This window comes from Lithobates pipiens, unplaced genomic scaffold, assembly GCF_037356315.1.
Source record: "Lithobates pipiens isolate NorthernLeopardFrog02 unplaced genomic scaffold, aLitPip1_a1.2 Scaffold_22, whole genome shotgun sequence".
In the NCBI taxonomy this organism is placed as follows: Eukaryota; Metazoa; Chordata; class Amphibia; order Anura; family Ranidae; genus Lithobates; species Lithobates pipiens.
In genome coordinates, this window is record NW_027507784.1 from 301,537,221 (window position 1) to 301,559,625 (window position 22,405).

A 22,405-nucleotide genomic window follows, 5' to 3' on the forward strand; every position below is an offset into this window, starting at 1 on the left:
TGCTATTTATTGTATGTCTCAGAGCAGGTGGAGAGTGAAATTGCATGGGGGGGGAATGTTTGCCCGGGGTCCGATCAATATTAAAGACGGCCCTGGTAATGCCCAGTGACCGGCTCAACAGCACTGCACTTTATTCCACCACATTGCACCACGCACCAGCCACAGTGTTGTAATGCAGCAGCTGGTCTGAGGGGCCCTTACGGTGTTTTAATAAAGTAAGAAGGAGAAGGAAGAAGAAGGCACAAGGGGACACATCCCCATTGAAGGGACCTGTGTGACTAGGAAGCTCCCTTTAGGGCTGACATGAGGGGCCCTGGCTCTAATAGTATTCATGGTCTCCTAGCCTTTATTTAGTGTGTGTGTGTGTACACCTCTGGCCTGCTCCTAGCCAACCCAGCCCTACTATTTTTCACATTGCTGCTCTCCACACATCACTGAACTCCTTCATCTATATAGTACACCATTTACATTTCAATAAGACTGCTTCTATTCTGCCAGTACTCTTGCCCACTTTAAAAATGGCGCGGACCGTATATACGCACGTCGTCACTTGTCCCGGAGTCACGTGGCCTGATGCAATCAAAGTATTAAAGCCTGCCCAGGAACCGGCCTTGCATGTAGCTGCGGTAACCTTGACAGTTCGTGAGACATGGTAAGGTTCACGTGTAGGGAATGGGGTACGTACCGGGGCTAGAAGTGAGGCATGAGGTCACGTATGTACCGAAAGGTGACATGTAGCGCCTGAGCTGTCATTAGAGCAGCTTGTGTAACTGGGGCGCGCTACAAAGCCCAGCATGTCCTACAGACCATATACTGGAATACAGAGGCTTACAGGGCCTGCTGGGACTTGTGGTTCCCTGGGGCACACATTGTGTACAGGCTGGTGACAGCATAGCTCCAAATCAGGGACAGTTGGGAGCAATGTCCCCCTGTCCCTCATTCCTCCTCATTTTGGGCTGATCCATATACTTTTATCTTTTAAAAAAATGTTTCCCAGTGATAAACCTTTCATCCAAATTCTAAATTGCTGCATTTGTACATTTTAAAAGCCAATATAAAGGAATAGTAGTGGTTAAAAAAAAAAAAAGCTATTGTAGATTTAATTAACCCCCCTTTTTTCCACTTTTGGGGGGGGGGGGTGTCCTATTCCTACATACATTTGCTAGTAGGTGTCCCTCATTCCCATCTCATAATGGGAGGTACGTGACTGCCCTATGATCCCTGTGTAGACAGTTGCGCCACCTGTGTAGATGGTGGCGGGGGGGTGGCACCCTGTGTAGATGGTGGTGCGGGGGGGGGGGGCCTACAGGAGCCAGGGTTACAGGAGCCTGGGTGGTTCTCTGGAGGTGTTGAAGGACTTTGTGGACAATGATGGGAGGTTAGAGGTACTGGTGGAGGCTGACGGCTCTGCATCTGGAGGGAGCTTTGCAGCGGCTCTGTGTTGACTGGAGAGCACTGTGAGACACAGTTGGGGGCACTACAGGGAAACTATTTAGCCTGTCATTACTATGGAGGCTTTTAGGGGTCTCGGGCACTGTGGGGGGGTTGAGGGGTACTGCAGGCAGTTATGAAAGCTTGAGGGGTACTGTGGGGGGTTGAGGGGTACTGCAGGCAGTTATGAAAGCTTGAGGGGTACTGTGGGGGGAGGGTGTACTGGAGACTGCGGCAATCTTGGTGGCACTGTGAGATATTGGAAGGAGGTGATAATGGGGGGGCTGAGGGCCACCATCTTCCCCTTGAGGTCACAGGAGCAGCGAGGGATTGCTGGAAATGTGAGTCCAGCTTCTGTCACTGACCTGTATTATGAAAGTTATACAGATGCCAATGTATGCTGGGACTGATGATGGTTTGAATGTCTACTGTAATATTTCCTGTTCTGTGCCTTTTATATACAGCTATAATGGAGATCTGAGGAACAACGGGCAAATATCAGATGTTATAGCCCATGTATGGCTACTATAGTTCTTTTCCCTGTGGCCTTAGTGCCATATGTGTCCCTTTTGGTGTTTGAAGTGTGGCCCACAGGCCCCAGCTGTCCAAAGTGGGATCATTGACTTGTAGAGGGGCCTTGCAATGTACAGGTTTAAAAAATGTATTGAAAATTTCCTCTTCTGGAGATCCCTGCCAACACTCTAGGTTCCTTTTCTTTGTGCACCATGATGGCAAACTGCTTGATATAGGAGTGCATGCACAGTCTTGCTCCTGGGCTGTGTGCTTCCATTGACATGCATAGCTAAACTTGGTCCTACACCCTCCTCACAGGCTTTGATTGCAGCAGGAGCCAAAGGCTCCCACTGCCTCAGCAAAGTCTGTGAAGGCAGGGAGAGTAGACAGGAACCACTATGGATGGGTACATTGCTGGCTCAAGCAAAGACTAAGGTAAGTACTTAGGGGGGCACTACCAATACTGGAACACTTACATTTGTACTTGAGTGAAGTGTGTTTACCCCCCCAAGTGAGGATTCTGCATCAGTCCCCACCAGCTCCAGAACCGAGTGATCTCTCGCAGTCACCGCTGTCTGCTCTAGTTTTTGTCTACATCCGTTTCATGTAAAGTGTTCCCAGTTTGACTCTTGCCGTACATCTCCACACCAATGTAGAACAATCTGACTGTTTCCTCTAGTAAATCTCCATCCTGACAGTCTTCTGGAGTGTTGCATCTAATTAGTATTCTATGTGGCCCTTTGGAGGTATCGGGGGGGGGGGGGGGGGGGCCCTTTTTGAGGTCCTCTATACCTTAATAAACAATGCTTTATGGTATTCTGCTGCCAAATGTCCCAAGTTTTCAAGGTCAGGTCTGGGTGTTTCTGGAAATGTGACCCTGGAATTGTCTCCGGGCTTCAATCATAACAAACCACAATGTAACCCCTCAGTTACTGAATGTGTTTTGGTTTCTGGGATCTTCAAATTTTAATGAGAAGTACAATATAACCATTTGTGTAAAAGTTGAGTAAATATCCTACAATAGGGAACGTTGGTTTTTGCCTATCACCATAGGGTGATGGGATTGGATGCACCGGATTTTATGGTCAAAGCTGAGCAGTAAAAACATGCCTATGGGCCCTTTCTCACTGCTCTCTAGCAAAATCGTGGTCCTGTTGGCACAGGAAGGGGCCATCCCCAAACTGTTCCCACAAAGTCGGGAGCATGATATTGTCCAAAGTAAGAGATATGGACTCCAGAGAGAGGGATAATTTTGCCTCTGTACAAATCATCATTAGTAAGACCTCATCTGGAATATGCAGTTCAGTTTTGGGCACCAGTTCTCAAAAAAGGATATTGGGGAACTGGAGAAAGTACAGAGAAGGGCAACCAAACTGATGAGAGGCATGGAGGAGATCAGCTATGAGGAAAGATTAGAGGAACTGAATTTATTCTCTTGAGAAGAGGAGATTAAGGGGGGTGATATGATCAACATGTACACAATATGGACCCCTTATATATTTGAACTTGGTGTTGTTCACTTTACGGTCAACACAGGTGAAGGGGGCACTCTACACCTAGAGGAAGAGATTTTATCTCCAAATACTGAAAGGTTTTTTCACAGTAAGAGCTCTGAAAAAGTGTATTAGACTCCCTTCCAGAGGTGGTTTGGGTCAGCTCAGTAGATTACGTTGGGCTCGGTTCACACTGCACACCGATGTGTCTCACATCAGGGGTACTGTGCGTCCTGGTTCACCGTTTTAGGTCTCATTTCAGCCCGAATTTTGGGCTGAATTTGGACCTGAAACGGCCCAAAAGATGCACAGGGCTCCTGTGCAAATTCGCACTGGAGCTGCATTGGAAATATGTGAACCGGCTCCATAGAGAGCCAGTCACAATCTCCTGCTATTCCGAAATAGAATGCGGAGATTCCGCATTTAATTCGCAATAGTGTGAACCCAGCCTTGAAGGCCTGGATTCTTTCCTAAGTGTACAGAATATAACTGGGTACTAACCTTTATAATTAAAGCTGATCCAGGGAAAATCCGATTGCCTCTAGGTGGATCAGGAAGGAATTTTTTTTTTTTTTTCCCTTTGCTGTAGCAAATTGGAGGATGGTTTGCTGGGGTTTTTTGCCATCAACTGGGTATAGGATTGTATGAGTTTTTAATTTTATTTTTTATGGTTGAACTGGATGGACTTGTCCTGGTATGCTGATGCCTTAAGAGTTCCCTTCACTGTAACTAAGGGGCCAAGCCCAACCCCTGAAAAACAACCCACACCATAATCCCCCCCCCCCCCCCCCCCCCAAATGATTTGGACCAGTGCACAAAGCCAGGACCATAAAGACATGGATTAACGAGTTTGGGGTGGAGGAACTTTACTGGCCTGAGCAGAGTTCTGACCTCAACCTGCTAGAACACCTTTAGGATGAATTGGAGTGGAGACTGCGAGCCAGGCCTTCTCATCCAACATCAGTGCCTGACCTCACAAATTGCTCTTCTGGAAGAATGGTCAAACATTTCCAGACACACTCCTAAACCTCGAGGACAGCCTTCACAGAAGAGTCAACTGATTATCGGAGCGGCCGATTATTAGGGGGTCCGATATTTCACATTTAAAAAAACAAAAATAATCTGTCTCGGCCAAACTTGCTGATATTGGTCAGACCTCCTCCCCCTGTCCACGCACGGCACTTGCTGCAGTCAGTCAGCGGTGCAGCGAGCCGCAGAGATGAGATCTGTCACTGCCCACCTTGCATCACCGCCATTCCGCCCCTACAGCAGGGTTGCGAAAGGCTGCATTTGACAGAGCTGCGGGTGAGCAGAGGGATGGTTACATCATCTCTTACCACCTGCCCGCATGTGGAAGTTTACCCGCATGCCGCTGGGCTGGGGAGAGGCTGCCAGAAGTGGTGACATGTTGCAGCTGGTAGCAGTGATGTACAGAATATCAGCACCCGATGTCAGCTATCGGCCTGAAAGACGGCCACAAAATCTGGTTGACCCCCTAAAATATTCTTTAGATGGGTAGACCTTGTTGCAGAAAAATTTTACATGGTTTGGTTCTTGTATGAACCGCAACCCTTGCCTTTTTATTTAGGATACCTTAATTTTACATGAATGACATTGCATTCGTTTATGTAGATTATATTCCAGTTGTATTTGTCATGTATGTGGATGGTTGGTTTCTTGCTGCTGAAACTACATCATCAAAGGATCAAATCCCTCACATGCGCTTCCTGGACCTGAACTAGTAGGGTTCCAGTCATCTACCATTGAAGGAATTAAAACCACTTTTTTTTTTTTTTTTTTTTTACTAAATTGGGAGTTTTCCTCTTGTTTTTATGATTTTTCTTACTACAGTGTAACCTCTGCATGTGTACAATACATGTAGCAATGTCCATGTCAATGATATTTTTGAGTCTGGGTTGTATTTGCATAATATGTACGTTGTTTTCCCCCTACAGGCAAAGTACTTGGCACAGATCCTGGTGATGGGAGCACAGGTTGTAGGGCGGGCATTCACAAAGGCTCTACGCGCGGAGTTTGTAGGTAAATAATCGTATAGTATGGAAGATCTGATATTTTGTTTAGTTATGAGAAGGTAATGCCATATCAACTGCCCTTCTGTTGAGGCCCTTTAACACTTGTGCCCTGGGGCCACATGCGTTGCACTTTACTGCAATGCACCTACTCTGTTTATTGTGTGCGGTTCAGTGTAAATTGGCCCTGCGATTACACTGTAGGATCACAGCTTATAATAACATGTGTTGTGCTACATGGCTAAAAGGTCTGTGCATTGGCAGCCCATATAGCATAGGCTTCATGTACATGGGACATTTTAAAACCTCTCCTGAACAATTAAACTTGACACATAGTAACCACCGTTTAAAAACATTTGTCAAAAATGGTACAGTATCTCGTGTGAGTACACCCTCATATTTTTGTAAATATTTTATGTTCTCTTTTCATGTGACAACACTGAAGAAATGACACTTTGCTACAATGTAAAGTAGTGAGTGTACAGCTTGTATAACAGTGTAAATTTGCTGTCCCCTCAAAATAACTCAACACACAGCCAATAATGTCTAAACCGTGAATATAGTAAATAAGTGACTTTGGGCCCAAAGGGTCCATATTTTGTGCGGTCAACGTTGTTTTCCAGCACTTTCTTAACCCTCTTGGGTATGGATTTCACCAGAGCTTCACAGGTCACCACTGAAGTGCTCTTCCACTCCTCCATGATGACATTACGGAGCTGGTGGATGTTAGAGACCTTGCGCTCCTCCACCTTCCATTTGAGGATGCCTCACAGATGCTCAATAGGGTTTAGGTCTGGAGACATGCTTGGTCAGTCCAGCACCTTTACCCTCAGCTTCTTTAGCAAGGCAGTGGTCGTCTTGGCGGTGGGTTTGGGGTCGTTATCATGTTGGAATACTGCCCTGCGGCCCAGTCTCCGAAGGGAGGGGATCATGCTCTGCTTCAGTATGTCACAGTACATGTTGGCATTCATGGTTCCCACAATGATCTAGTTCCCCAGTGCCGGCAGCACTCGTGCAGCTCCAGATCATGATGCTCCCACCACCATGCTGGACTGTAGGCAAGACACACTTGTCTTTGTACTCCTCACCTGGTTGCCGCCGCACACTTGACACGATCTGAACCAAATAAGTTTATCTTGGTCTCATCAGACCACAGGACATGGTTCCAGTAATCCATGTCCATAGTCTGCTTGTCTTCAGCAAACTGTTTGTGGGATTTCTTGTGCATCACCTTTAGAAGAGGCTTCCTTCTGGGACAACGGCCATGCAGACCAATTTGATGCAGTGTGCGGCGTATGGTCTGAGCACTGACAGGCTGACACCCACCCCTTCAACCTCTGCAGCAATGCTGGCAGCACTCATACGTCTATTTCCCAAAGACAACCTCTGGATATGACGCTGAGCACCTGCACTCTACTTCTTTGGTTGACCATGGCAAGGCCTGGTCTGAGTGGAACCTGTCTTGTTAAACAGCCGTATGGTCTTGGCCATCGTGCTGCAGCTCAGTTTCAGGGTCTTGGCAATCTTCTTATAGCCTAGGCCAGTGATGGCAAACCTTGGCACCCCTGATGTTTTGGAACTACATTTCCCATGATGCTCATGCACTTTGCAATGTAGTTGAGCATCATGGGAAATGTAGTTCCAAAACATCTGGGGTGCCAAGGTTCACCATCACTGGCCTAGACCATCTTTATGTAGAGCAATAATTATTTTTTCCAGATCCTCAAAGTTCTTTGCCATGAGGTGCTATGTTGACCTTCCAGTGACCAGTATTAGAGAGTGAGAGCGATAACACCAAATTTAACACACCTGCTCCCCATTCACACCTGAGACCATGTAACACTAACGAGTCACATGAAACCGGGGAAGTAAAATGGCTAATTGGGCCCAATTTGGACATTTTCACTTAGGGGTGTACTCACTTTTGTTGCCAGCGGTTTAGACATTAATGGCTGTGTGTTGCCTTATTTTGAGGGGACATAAAATGTACACTGTTATACAAGCTGTACACACATTACTTTACATTGTAGCAAATTGTCATTTGTTCAGAGTTGTCACGTGAAAAGATATAAAAAAAAAAAAATGCTGTATCTCCATTAAAACCGCCTGTAAACGCAAGTTACCTTTTTTTTTTTTTTTTTTTTTTTTTTAACAAGCTTCACTGTGCCCTCTTACATCAGGTTTTTCAATCAGAGTTCCACTTAAATCAGGTGTCGTCCATCCACTCATTCCGTCAAATGTGTCCCCTCATCAGTCGGCAGTCCCAGCAACTGACTGCTGAGCAGTGGGAATGGGGTGCTGCAGACTGGTGGGCTGATGGCCTGGACATGAGCATTACTCCATGTGTATCCAGACCAGTCTGCCATTCAATGAAGGCTGTGTTACAGCACTTTCAGGTGTTTGCTCAACATTGTTTAACTACTTGAAGCCCAACTCCTGTGTCCCATCGATCTTTTATTATTTGAGAAGGGTTTAGATCCTCTCTCAGATTTGTGTCCCTGTTGAGAATGTCATTATACTAACTGTTCTGATTGCAATCTTTTGAACAGAAGTGAAATCTATCTAAGCCCTGGTTCACATTGCCACTGATCTGACATGTCAAATCGTAGCAATTGCCTGCAATGGCACTGTCCTAATTGGTGCGACGCTGCATTTGTGGCACAGATTTCCAAAAGTAATTTTCTGTACTACTTTTTTTTTTGCTGCGATTTACGTTGACATCTGTGCAGAAACCTGCACAGGTGTCTCTCTGAAATCGCAGCCCAAGGAGACACCCCAACAAAGATGAAATGTTGATGGATTTGTAACCCTTCCCCACAGTTTGTCTTTAAAGTGGTTGTAAACCCTTACAGACCACTTTATGCTACAGGTAAGCCTATAATAAGGCTTGCCTGTAGCTACCCTGGATATCTCATAAACCTGCAAGGTCTAGGAGATATCCCCTGTATTTGCATGCGCACTGCAACAAACTGAAGCAATGGCACTTATGTGCCGTTACCTCGCGCATATATGGGAGTGATGACGTTCCGGCGCGCAGTGGGGACTTTGATCTCAGGTGAGTATGGTATTGGGGTGTGTGTGTGTGTGTGTGTGTGTGTGTGTGTGTGTGTGTGTGTTTTGAGTTTATATTTATTTATTTTTTTCACTCACTTTGAGGCCTTTGATTTCTTTAGACATGTACATTTTAAGCTGACTAGATTATCCTGTCATTTGTTTGCACCTGATAAACCACTCTATATGCAGTTCCTGGTGTTTTGTGCAGTTTTAGAACGATTTTTTTTTTTTCTATTCTGCATATGTAAAATATTAACCATTGATGCTGCACACTATACTTTTCCTACTTTTCTCACTCTTGCCATAATCTTTGATCAGCCAGCAGAGCAGCAGCAGAGGCAAGAGGAGGGCGGGCAGGAAAGGAATCCGCTGCAGCCAGCAGCCTATCGGGAATAAGTTTGCAAGAAGCCCAGCAAATTCTAAATCTCTCTAAACTGGAGCCTGAGGAGATTCAGAAGGTAACACAGAACTTGGTCTATCCTGTGCTTGCTTCATACTAACATGCCTGTTTAGAATGTGATGTGCTGTTACAGCACTGCTTCATGCAAGCCTGCATTTTTGTGAGTCGTCACAAGATGGAGCTGTAACAAATGAGTTATTTGCAGAAGTGTTACAAATTACTACATTTGCCTTCCACTTTTTCCAACACAGGTTGTCAAACTGCACTGAGACTGTTATAAAAAGGATAACCTCATGATTTTATATTCCTATATAGAGAAATGGAATGGTGATCAAAGTATAGACTTTCCTACCAGAGCTACGGATAAGCTATTGGGGGGGGGGGGGGGGGGGGGGTTGGCTCTGATGTGTGAAATCTAAAGCAAAAATGGACCTGCTGCCCATACCAGCCAGACCCCATATTTCATTTTCCAAGATGCTGAAAGGTGAAGTCTGATGCTTATCCCCCCCCCCCCCCCCCCGACTTCCATGCCTAGCCTTTTTTGGTTCATTTATCAGTAACAAATCCAAGGGTTAGGCTGAGACTCTTCCAGCTTTGCCTTTTCAATTGGTGCAGAGGGAATGTTTGGTGTTATAGGCGTGAGCTTTTACCCCTTGCTTCTGCCCCAGTCAAGTGCCATCTGTAGTCTGGCTTTTGTGGGCAAGTTTTTATAAACTGCTCCAATGTACCTTTTCCAACCAATGTTTTGGGGTTATGAAGTGTATAGTGTAAGGCATGCAACCAGATTGGTGTTAACCTGCTAGCCATACAGAAGAGTGAAACGTATTTTTCTCCCCTCAGCTTCCAGGACGGCAACACATGATATGAGAGGCTCCTCCCTACAGGAAACGCCATCAGTTCACAGCTGATAAAGGGGCCCCAGCTTTCCCCTTGTCCCTCAGTATTGATTGTGTTTGTTTCTACCACAGTAAAACTTGTGTGTGGGGTTTTCTTCTTTTTTTTTTTTTTTTTTTTTTTGTTTTTTCTCTGACCAGAAGTCAGATGGTACCCCATGTGAGCCAGGTTTAGGAAAGCCTGTGAGGGCTGCACTAACCTGTCCGCCTGTAGAGCTTCTCACGGGTCACCAATGGTGTTGTGCAGGCAGTCCGGGTGTAGCCAAGATCCCATGCCGTTGCATGCTGCTCAGCTCTCCTTCTGTCTTCTCCTGTGTGCAGCAGTTGCCATTTTGCTGGAGTCCAGAGGATGTAAGACACCAAGGGGAGGACCTAGCATGCTCTGGTTTCAGATCGAGGTTTGGAATTTCCAGTCAGGGCAGGAAAGGGGTGGAGCGTGGCCTACGTGACACAGGAAGTGGATAAAGCGTGGAGGAGACGCCGGACCTGTGTGGTTGTGGCAGCACAGGCCACTGTGGGCAAGAGCATGAAGGGCCAGGTAAGTGCCTTTTTAGGTGAGCGCAGAAAAAGGCAGAATGCCCTAAGAGGGACAGTGGAGAAGGGCTGTCTGCTAGTCACCCTATGGCTTTAACGACCCTGGCCTCCCCACCCTGCTTGTTGATCACATGACTGTACACTATTGCTAATCAGAAATGAACAGCATTGAAATGTGCTAGTGACATTTCTGTTGGCTATATAAATGCATGCAGTGGGTAATCAAAACTGCACAGCATTTCATGTTGGCGACATTGCCGTTGATCATATTGTCTGTCCACTGTCTCTAATCCGAAACACCCAGCATTGAAGTCTGCGAGTGTCTCTTTTATGACCGTACCTTGTTGCTAATCAGAAATGCTTAATCTTGATGTTTTGTACTTCTTTTTCCTTCTGTGTTGATCAAGCTAGCTGCACTTCAGAAATATGCAGCATTGTAGTCTATGCTTATGTCCTTCCCTTTTTTTTTTTTTTTATTTCTATATCTAATTTCTGGTGCTGTTTTTTGATGCACAATCTATGATCTTTTTATATTTGTGATATTATACGTGTATCACTTTAATTTTAGCCCTTAATTTCCCATGTACATGAAGGGGCCAGGAGTTCTGACTGCAGAAACTCAAATGTCAAAGTTCAGTCCTTAAATTCCGGTATGCGAGATGCATTTCCTGTGCTTGTAACCCAGTAGGGTTGTATGACATGGCATGATGTTGCCATCCCCATGCTTCATAGTAGGTTTGGAGTTCTTTGGTTGCAACTCGGCATTCTCTCTCCTCCAAACACGAGAAACACAGTTGTGTTTCTACCAAAGAGTTCTACTTTGGTTTCATATGACATTCTCCCAATCCCCTTCTGGATCATCCAAATGCTCTCTATCAAACCTCAGACGGGCCCGGACATGTACTGGCTTAAGCAGGGGGACACGTCTGGCACTGCAGGATCTGTGTCCCTGGCGGCGTATTGTGTTACTGATGGTAGCCTTTGTTACGTTGGTCCCAGCTCTCTGCAGGTCATTCACTAGGTTCCCCCTGTGTGGTTCTGGGATTTTTGCTCACTATTCTTGTGATCATTTTGACCCCACGGGGTGAGATCTTGTGTGGAGCCTCAGATTGAGGGAGATTATCAGTGATCTTGTATGTCTTCCATTTTCTAATTATTGCTCCCATAGTTGATTTCTTCACACCAAGCTGCTTGCCTATTGCAGATTCAGTCTTCCCAGCCTGGTGAAGGTCTACAATTTTTTTGTTTCTGGTGTCCTTCGATAGCTCTTTGGTCTTCACCATAGTGGAGTTTGGAGTGTGACTGTTTGAGGTTGTGGACAGGTGTCTTTTATACTGATAACAAGTTCAAACAGGTGCCATTAATACAGGTAATGAGTGGAGGACAGAGGAGCCTCTGTAAGGCTGGGTTCACACTGCAGCGGTGACGAGAATTTGATGTGATTCGCACTGCAGTGCAAATCACATCCGATCTCTGTGCGATGCGAGTTCAGACATACAGATAGTATGGCTGAATTCGCATCGCACTCGCACAAGACCCTTTTTTTTGGTCCGCAGCAGAATCGGATCGCATGGGTGTTCACACCATGCGATCCGATTCCTGTCCGAGTTTGCAGATCGCACTGCGATATGCCAACTGATCTGGGGGTGTCATTAACATTTCACTGACACTCCCAGCAGTTCGCATAGGGCAGTGTGAACTGCCGCCGGAAGGTATGCGATGCGGGAACCTGCAGCGGATTCGCGGCGTTCCCGCATCGCTGCAATGGGAACCCAGCCTAAAGAAGATACAGGTCTGTGAGAGCCAGAAATCTTGCTTGTTTGTAGGTGACCAAATGCTTTTTTCTTTTTTTTTTTTTTTTTTTTTAATTTTCCACCATAATTTGCAAATTATTTCCAAAATGGACAATGTGATTGTCTGGATTTGTTTCCACATTTTGTCTCTCATAGTTGAGGTCTACCTATGATGACAATTACAGGCCTCATCTTTTTAAGTGTGAGAACTTGCCCAATTGGTGGCTGACTAAATACTTTTTTTGTACCTCCAATACCAAAAGGCACCCAATGGTGTTGGAGTGAATTATGGTTTCAGACATCAGGTAGGACACCTTTATGGAATAGGTACAATCTGGTGTCTACCAAGCTCCTTTCTGTTTAATTTTAATGCATTTGCGTGCAGGTATATAGGGAGTCTGGGTATATAGAGCACTGTCACAGCTGACATACCAGCATTCAGATGTGAGGGACGTCATAAGGTTGGTGTGCTTGGGCACATACCTTTCCATCCTCCTGAGCCCAGGGATTTACTTTTTTTTTACTTATTTTTTTTTTTTTTTTTTTTTTTTTTGTGTGGGTTTTCCTTTACCCGTCACAATTTAAAAGAATAAATTGAGGGGACCTGCAAGGGTCTGTCAAGGAGTCCCATTTTAAATCATTCTCCTGAACAGAGTAATATTAAGACAGATCCTCTTTGGTGTTCAAAGTAGTAGCCTTGTTTCACAGAGCAAGGCTGTGGTCCTAAGAAGTGTTACAGGCATGTTAGGCCACACTTGCTAGATGATTGAGACAGTCAAACTGTGCTAATCTACTAATTTCAGAGGTTTTATGATTCATCTTTAAAGCAGCGTTCCACTGGTTTTTGAGTTTAAGTCATCGGCTACAAAAAAGTATAGCTGACTTTTAATAAACATACTTGCCTGTCCCACGGTCCAGTGATGCGGCCGCCCGAAGCCTCCGTTCTCTTCCCCCCTCTTCGTGGCACCGACATTGTGAGTGTTATACTGCAGGGAAATTAGAAGTATAAACAGGTTCTTATTTAAGACTGCACACAACATTACATTGCAACCAAGCAGAAAAGATCTTACAGTGGAATAAATTCTGATTGGTTTTCGTGGGTGGCTGTATTTAAGAGTTAGCGATAGTGAAACTAAACCTTTAAGAAATTGCTTGTGATAGAAATGTTTCCCCTTCTAGTAAGGATGCACCGATACCAAGTATGGCTGCACATGCATGAGCTGTGCTCCGTCGATGGCCCAGGCAATTTTCCCTGGACCTGTCGTGTGTTCCAGAACATTGCTGAGAGGGAGGGGCCGTGTAGGCGGTCGGAAGGAGAAATTTGTACAGGAAGTCCCACTCCAAACCAGGTACCCAGCCGCACCCCCCCCCCCCACCCCAAAATGACGACATGACAATTTTGGCATGTCATGGGGCGAGGAGTACTTAATGCGCAAGTTCCACCTCTTGGGTGGAACTCTGCTTTAAAGAGCACTCCACATAGATGCTGCATCCGAAGCAGAGAAGGCAGGGACATTGGGGCAAACCATCTGATAGGCCTCTTGATCCAGCTAAGATACCTTCATCAGTCATAATGAAGTGGAGGTAAAATGTGCTGCAGGAAGATCTTGCAACCAGTGGTCCCACCCTAAGTTAGGCCTGCGAATTGCTTGATTATCCTCATGTGTTGCTGTCCTGGAAGGTGAGAAGAGAAAACCGGCGGTTAGACTTGCCAGTAACGGTGTTTCTACGAACCTTCCAGGACAGCAGGCCTACTTCCTGCCCAGTAAGGGTGGAGGAAAGGGTGTATACAATAGGTGGTTAGTACCGAAGTGATTGAACACCCCTTGTGAATTGGTTGGGAGAATTACTTTACAGCAACTGAGGGAGGAGGGGAAAGGTGGGGCCTTTTAACTGATGTGAACTGATTTGTTTCCTGTAGGGAGGAGCCTCTCATCTCTCATGTGATGCTGTCCTGAAAGGTTTGTAGAAACAATTACCATTAAGTCTAACTGTCGGTTTTTACTCTGCAGAACTACGACCACCTATTTAAAGTCAATGACAGAGCTGTAGGAGGATCCTTCTACCTGCAGTCCAAGGTAAAGTAGTAATCAAGTAGTTTGTACCTCCATGTTACTCTCTTGTTTGCTGTCAGACCTTCTCCCATTCATCTGACTTATCCTCGTCTGTGACCCTTCACCTTCTCATCCTCTCCCTCCATCCAACAATGACTTGCCCTGCTTGTCCTTTCAATTTTCTTAGTCTCTTATCCTTGTCTTCTCCCATCTTATCCCTGAGAGACTCCCCCTGACCATCGCTGCTTCCCCCCTCCCTTCCCATGCATGCAGATATTTGTAGCACCTGGACTGATCAAAACTTAATTTGCAATCCGTTTCAGAAGATGGGTACACTGTAGTCCTAAAGGGATGGACATGGTCAGCAACAATACTCAGGTTGTGGCGTTTAACCACTTGCCATCCACCCTATTGTGGCTTGATGTCAGCAATGTGGCTCCATTATCCTGCCTGGGCATCGGCTGCTTGTGCGCACCCCCTAGGGGGAATAAAGGACGGCAATCGGTGGTGCTGTGTGTTCATTCAAGGTAAAGAGCATATGACGTAGGCTCTTAACCACGCCATCGCGGCTGTGACCAATCGTAGCTGTAACCAGGAAGTGCTGGTAAATGGATTTCCTCAGTTCTTGCTGACAGGGAGAGCCAATCTGCAGATATCCCGGGGGGGGGGGGGGGACAGAATCTGCACTGATAATCTAATCATTGATTATCAGCACAGCCCCCATCAGAGGTGCCCATCAGTAATGACAGTGCCTATTAGTGCAGCCACATCGATGCCTGTCGGTGAAGGACAAAAAAAAAAAATTGTTTAACCACTTGCTTACTGGGCACTTAAACCCCCCTCCTGTCCAGACCAATTTTCAGCTTTCAGCGCTGATGCACTTTGAATGACAATTGCCCGGCCATACAACACTGTACCCAAATGAAATTTTTATCATTTTTTTTTTTTTTTTCCACAAATAGAGCTTTCTTTTGGTGGTATTTAATTACAGCTGGGAGTTTTATTTTTTGCTAAACAAACAAAAAAAAGGCAAAATAAAAAATCATGTTTAATAGTTTGTTCTAAAATTTTGCAAACAGGTCACTTTTCTCCTTCATTGAAGTTTGCGGATGAGGCGCACTGGTGGGCACAGATAAGGTGGCACTAAGGGGCACTGATGGGAGGCACTGATGGTCACTGGTAGATGACACTGGGGTGCAGCACCGTTGTTGAAGCAGATTGTGGGTGGCACTTACGGGGGGCACTTATTTATTCCTGAGGGGGGGGCAGGTGGGCACTGGTAAGCTGGCCGTGATCGGGACTGATGTCCCGATCACGGCCGCCGGTGATCGGCTCTTTTTTTTTATTTATTTTTTTCTCTCCTCGCTCTGTCAGTGCGAGGAGGAATAATAGCCGATTACCGCCTCCGTTGTATCACATGATCAGCTGTCATTGGCTGACAGCTGATCATGTGGTAAGGGGTCGGGATCGAATCCTTGCTCGGATCGGTGATCAGGCGAGTCTCATGGACTCGCCGATCAGAGCAGGGCGCGCAGGCCGCTCGTGCACGGGACGACGTCAATAGACTTAGTCCCGGCAAAGGAGGTCAGCGCTGTAGCCATCATTCGGCTATAGCGCGGGTCTCAAGTGGATAACCGAAACTAAAAAACTTTGGGGGGGGGATAAAAATTCAGTTTTTATATTGGGGGGGGGGGGGGGGGGTTGGTGCCCTGTATTGAAGTGGTTAAACAATGTTCAATTGGTACCAAGGGGCCCAAAGTGTGCCAAGAAAATATTCCCCACACAATTAAACCACCACCAGCCTGAACCATTGATGCAAGGCAGGATGGAGCCATGTTTATGCCAAATTCTGACCCTACCGTCTTTACAACTGAATGTCGTAGCTGAAATCAAGACTCATCAGACCAGGCAACAGTTTTCCAATCTTCTAGTGTCCAATTTTGGTGAGCATGTGCAGATTGTAGCCTCAATTTCCTGTTGGCTGACAGGAGTGGCACCTGGGTGTGGTCTTTTGCTGCTGTAGCCCATCTGGTTCAATGTGTTGTGCATTCAGAGAGGGTATTCTTCATGCTTTGGTTGTAATGAGTGGTTATTTGAATTACTGTTGCCTTTCTGTCATATTGAACCTGCTCATTCTCCTCTGACATCCGATAATTTCTTTTTTTTTTTTTTTTTGCTCATTGTATGTGTATGTGTGTCTATATTATTTTGAACCATTCTCTATAGACCCTAGAGATGGGTTTTGTAAAAATCACAGTAGATAAGCAGTTTTTGAACATGGCATGGCTGGACTGCGCATTTCAAAGTCATTCTTCATTGTTCTGATGCTCAGTTTGAACTTCAAGTCATGTTCACCACGTCTAGATGCATTGAGTTGCTACCATGTGATTGGGTGCTTAGAAATTTGTGTTGCCAAGCAATTGAACAGGTGTACCTAATAAAGTGGCCTGTGAGTATTTGTATATTCTGTTTTGAATATGTGGCGCTGGCCTTGATGCGCACAGCTTGATGTGGGTCTGTTCTCCGTCCCCACCCTTATAACTCAATGTTAAATGCAAAACATGGTTTTCCTTTTCCCTTGGGGGGGGGGGCCCTGGGAGCATTTGAAGTGGACAGTTCCTGCCATGAATGGTACATTCTCAAGGCTGAGTCATGCAGCATCCAGCTGAGCTGCTTCCTGCTTAATAACAGGTGGAGATCACATCACATTGCAGTAGCTACAGTAATAGACAAATGGATATTAAATTCAATTTAAAGATATGCTGTTACGATGCCAGTGTGGGCTACATGGCATTTTCTGCAGATAGCCCACTGCCTCAGGCATGTAACCTGCCAGCCTTGTTGCAGCACACCTGCCTGGCTAAGCTGTTTTTCTAACAGACTTTTATTTACTACATACTTGTGTGTAAAGCGCTGTGTAAATTGATGGCACTATACATTCACATCAGTCCCTTGCCTAGGAGCGTAGTCTATACATTGTGGCACCTGCTCAATGTTGAGTCTTTGGTCCTGGTGGATGGTCAATCAAGCCCAAGCACTGTCAGGTCACTTTCTCCCACATGCTCAAAACCTCCATTCTGTGAGGGCTCCACCAGAGCTGGGCAAGAATGCATGCCGGGGGAGAAACTGTCGCCTTGCCCTGAATGTGACTGGATCGCGGGACGGTGTCACTCTAAATCATGGGTGTGGGGCCTTTGGCCCCCCTGCTGTTGTGGACCTACAGATCCCACAAGGCTTTGCACGGCTGACTGTAATAAGCATGACTCCCAAAGGCAGAGGCATGATGACACTTGTAGTTCTGCAACAGCTGGAGGGCCACAAGTTGAGCACCCATGCTCTAAGGCAGTGATGGTGAACGTTGGCACCCCAGATGTTTTGGAACTACATTTCCCATGATGCTCAACTATACTGCAGAGTGCATGAGCATCATGGGAAATGTAGTTCATTTTTAGTGCTTTTTGCAGAATTTCAGTACAAGCCATTTAACATGGTCCACTATGGAACATGTTCTGTAGTGCAAATCTGCCAAATGCACAAAAAATGCATAGGTGTTAATTGGGCCTAAAGGATAAATTCAAACAAAATGTTTTGGATAGAGAAGAGTTTTTTTGTTCGTTTATTGCTGCCTGTGTGCACACTTGGCAGATTTCACTGAGACAAAGTGGAGTAAGTTCCCCCCTCCCCCTCCTGTGACAAAGTCTAATAAAGGCCTGATTTGGCCAGGATTACACAATTTTAAATACGGGTGGAACATGTTCCAAAGGAACTTTAGAGTTGAACATGTAACCTGTTGCAGCCCCTGCCCCTCTTCCTCCAATTGGGGGTTCTGCTGTCGCTTTTAAAAGCAGCGTGGCTCTGCCCATACAGCTGTATCTTTTTTATTAATGGTTTCTTGCAAATGCATGACTACAAGTCTGCCACGGTGGCAGACGGTACTTTTAGTTTCAGTGAGTTGTCAGAGTGCTGAGTGGTCTCATAGTCCTCGGACATGTCTGGCTTACAGAGGGCCCATACAGAGTACATGTCGGCATTGTACCTGTGATGTACTGATCGCAGGTGCAATGCTTTCCAGGCTCCTGCTGTTAAAGTGACTTTATTAATCCTTTTATATCAATAAGGCCAGATTAAGCTGCCACCTGGTGGCAATTTATGAATTGGTTTTCTATTAAGAAATGTTTCACATTGGTGCAGCAGTGGCAACATACAGATGTTAAAATGACTGGCATGTTGTGTGAATAAAAATAAAAAAAAAACCCAAAATTTATTTTCAGACTGCTTGAGTTGGGAGTTGTTGTGGTGAAGCTGAAAATCCAAACAAGGCCATATTTTTGCCTTCTGATTTTATTTATTTATTTATTTTTCCCCAGGTTGTGCGAGCCAAGGAGCGACTAGACCAGGAGTTAAAGATCCAAAATAAAACTAATAAACATGAAGAGGAGGCCAAGACCACGTGAGGCCCAGTCCATGCCCCAGCCTTCACTTTACATGGCTTATGGGAGTCTGTACTCTTGTTGTGAGAACTGTATCTGTATAGAGACTTGGAGGCCTCAGAACAGTCTGCTATCCTTGGCGTGGAAGTGCTCTCCTTGTATTTAAAGCTACATAATTTAACTGCCAAATAAACATGAGTAGCTCCCCTGATATACAATGTAAATGGTGCACGAGATGTGCTAAATATCACCAGTACTCCTTTTCCACAATAAATGCCTAATGTGCATACAAAAATATCCTCCATATATTAAGGAAAAGTGCATCTGACTAGTGAATCTCATAGGACCAATAAAAAGCTTTTATATTCTATGGTGTGTATTCATATGTAATGCATTAATTAGCAAATTGTGCATCCATAAATACTCCCCAAACCTGCAGTCACTATATATGGTTGTACACAGGACAAGGAAATGCAATTTGTTTTTTGTACATATAAACTGCTAAATACCTTTTTCCCCTTTTAGCAGTCTTGTGACTTCTATCCGGGTCTGGCTGAGCACTGGTTAAAGCTTGTAGGAGGCATTTTCATTCTCCTCATTTTGTCCTATAAGGCTGCATGATCCCTGACCTTCTGTCTGGACAGTGCTCATTGGCCCTGTGCTGATAAGCGACTGTTTGTGCCTAACCAATGTGTGTGTTTAAAAAAATAAATAAAAATAAACTGCTTTTTTTTTTTTTTTTTTTTTTTTTTTTTTGCTAAGGGAAGTAATGGATTTTTTATTGGGGACACAAGCGATCGCTTTTCCCAGTCAGAATGGAGCTCTGCCTTGTTTACCTTTTCAGTCTTCGTCCTGTGTCTGCCTGACAATTGGCAGGTGCCAGTGGATAGCCATTACCTGGCACCCTGCAGCTTGGCTTCTGCTGTAGGTAATCACAGCAGAGGCAGTGTGTGCCACCTACCCCGGAAATGCAGAATCGTGTGTATTTGTTTATTTACATGACTCTTCACAGGGTGGCTGCCCTGTAGCAGTATATCTGCTATGGGGCAGTCAGGAAGTGGTTAATGCCTCAATTGCTGAATGAAGTCAATAAATGAAATCGTCCATGTACATTGAAAACTATTCTTAAATACTCATAGAAAGTGCTTATCTGTGTAGGAAGTTCCATTCCAAGTCATTGAATTTGAACATGTGTGATCTCAGGATGTTTTCTACATGTTCATCCTATTCCCAAAATCCACCGAGATCTGCACACTGTTTACTTTACTCCATGCTAAAATTCCTAATAATCCACCAGACCTTCGAGCTGCCTAAACTGTTCAGTTATGGTTAGCTGGGTTTGACCAACTGTTCTGAGGATGTCACCAGTTGAAACGCTTAGGACCGAGCCAGTCATAGTAACGTCATCACACATTTTATAATGCATGACGAGAATTTTGTATAGAGATAAGTGTTTATTTCTATGATTATGGGAGTGTGTTAAATATTTAGTGCTTTACTGGAGTTACACCATTGGAAGTCTTTACCAAAACTGAACCTGACTTAAGAGAAGCACAAAAGTAGTGCTTGCAGGCCACATATTGCTGTTCTGGGTTATGCCCACTCACAGGATCATGACACCCTGGTAAATGTCTATCATTAGGTGGTATGGCTGTGCCTCCCATTAGTAATCCCATGTTGAACACTTATCCTCGCATGCAAGTCTGGATCACACTGCTCCAAACTTGCACAGGACCCTTTTTGTAATCGCTCAAAATGAAATGGGTATGGATTGCATCTGTGTGAACAACCTCAATGGGAACACGATATTTAGCCTGTTGTGCAAATCTGTGCATTTGAAAACTCATCCAGAATTGCATGTGTGTGAAACCAGGGCTTAGACTCCCATTCACACCTGGGCAGATTGCTGCGATTCTGCAAAACACGGGTGTCATTATTTTCTATGGCTACTAAAAAGTGCTGTTTTGGCTTTTGGTGTTTTTTTTTTTTTTGTTTTTTTTTGGGTAACAAGCTTCACACAATACGAATTGGCGCAATTTTTAGGCCCCGGTTTGTGGGGGGGGGGGGAATTCCACACCCATTGCGATTTGTAATATTTATGCAAATCCAACCTAATTTTATTTTACGAATGTTTCACGGTTGTATCCTTTATGTAGTTGTGTGGATGCACGATCCAATAAGTTTACTTATTGTAACTAGTGCACTATAAAGTACACACCATTGAATATGGAGGCTTTTTTTATTGGTCCATTCTGAGATTCACTATAGTCAGGTGTACCTTTTTAAACAAAAAAAAAAACTTAATATTGGGCATTTATTGTGGGAATGGAATATTGGTGAGACTAGCACCACACTTGCACCATTTACATTATTTTAATGTATGACTGATGATGAAGCTTTATATTTTTGTAGTTCTTTCAGGAAGTCTTTAGCGCACAAAGTGCCCCTGTCCTTGTCCCCCCCTACCTTTTGGAGGTCACCATTTTATGATATAAAATGAAACCTCAGTGCAGTCATATTAAGAATTGTTCATTGTCTGGTATGACACAAACTGAATGTGCTCTTTGACTGGCTGCTGTTAGTTTGGGGACAGTGATGTGTTGCCAAGATTGGCCTTTGTAAGGCCTAGGCTACACATGCTGCTGTAGCTCAGTTGTGCTGTTAAATGTGCCTGTGAGTTAAAGGAAGCCAGCCCTGCGACGTGCAGTTTGCCAACACTGACATCTCATTCTGTAAGTGCTAGTTGCCTGGCTGTTGTGCAGACATTCAATACCTTGAACGGCTATCCCAGAACAACTGTGCAGATGGGAACGGTGTTTTCTGTCCTTTGTTTTTTTTTTTTTTTTTTTTTTTTTTTTTTTTTTTTTTCCCATTTGTTCCAGGCCCGTAACCTGAGATTCTAGTGTGGGGATCAGCATAACCAGGCAACTGGCATTTCTAAAAGGTCAGAAGTGGCAGCTTCCATGTTTCTTGGGAAAGATTCACTTTAAATTGCTAGTAGCATTCTCACGAGCGGATGGGACATAATCCCTGTGTAAGAAATTAAAGGAGGGCACCAGATCAGTATATATTAAACATAAACCACAATTTATTTTGAAAATGCATCTAAAAACATTATCCTGATGAAGGTACGGGGCCTGAGAAACATGTTGCGGCCCCCCACCTGTTTTACCAGCCTCTAGCGTGTTAGAGCTCTAAATAGCGTGTGCTATTGAGGCTACTCTCCACCAGTCAATCGAGACCATGTCTCCATTCTACCAGCCCTGTATGCAGTACACAGTGTTTTTATATGTGTTTTCAGAATAAATTGCAGTTTTTGTTTTACATATACTGATCTGGCGCTCTCCTTTATGTCTGTCTCCTATCAAGCCTACCACCCTCCTGCATATGTCTTCTATGGATTTTAAATGACTATTTTTGCCAGTGGAGCACTGACTCACCTACTGATTTAGTGAGTGATTTGTGTTGTCATAATCCCTGTGTAAGCTACACCCATTGCATGTAGTAGTGATATTTATGCATTATCCCACTATTCTGTGTTGCCGGTGTAACTTGGGACCTCCTGGCCGAGTGCTGTTCAGCAGGCTGGAATCAGTCTGTCTCACAACTGAAGTGACTTTTTGCTGCAGGTACTTTAACCCCCCCCCCTTCTGAATAAACATTGTTTTAAGAATTTATTTCTGTGTGTAAATGTATTTCCTACTTAATAACCTGCTGCGTTGGCCTATTATTACAGGCTGTAGTTTTTAAGGACCAATCACTGTTGTGCTATGGTAGCAT

The 22,405-nt window shown here is 44.8% G+C and overlaps 1 protein-coding gene across 1 annotated transcript; it reads left to right on the top strand.

The window, feature by feature from the left end:
• Positions 1-513: 513 nt before the first annotated feature.
• PAM16 (presequence translocase associated motor 16) lies at positions 514-22,302 on the top strand. The gene is made up of 5 exons (XM_077449254.1): positions 514-652; positions 5,393-5,477; positions 8,840-8,979; positions 14,154-14,219; positions 18,563-22,302. The coding sequence occupies exons 1-5, from the start codon at positions 650-652 to the stop codon at positions 18,647-18,649; spliced, it is 381 nt and encodes a 126-aa protein (XP_077305380.1). The 5' UTR covers positions 514-649; the 3' UTR covers positions 18,650-22,302.
• The last annotated feature ends 103 nt before the right edge of the window (positions 22,303-22,405 follow it).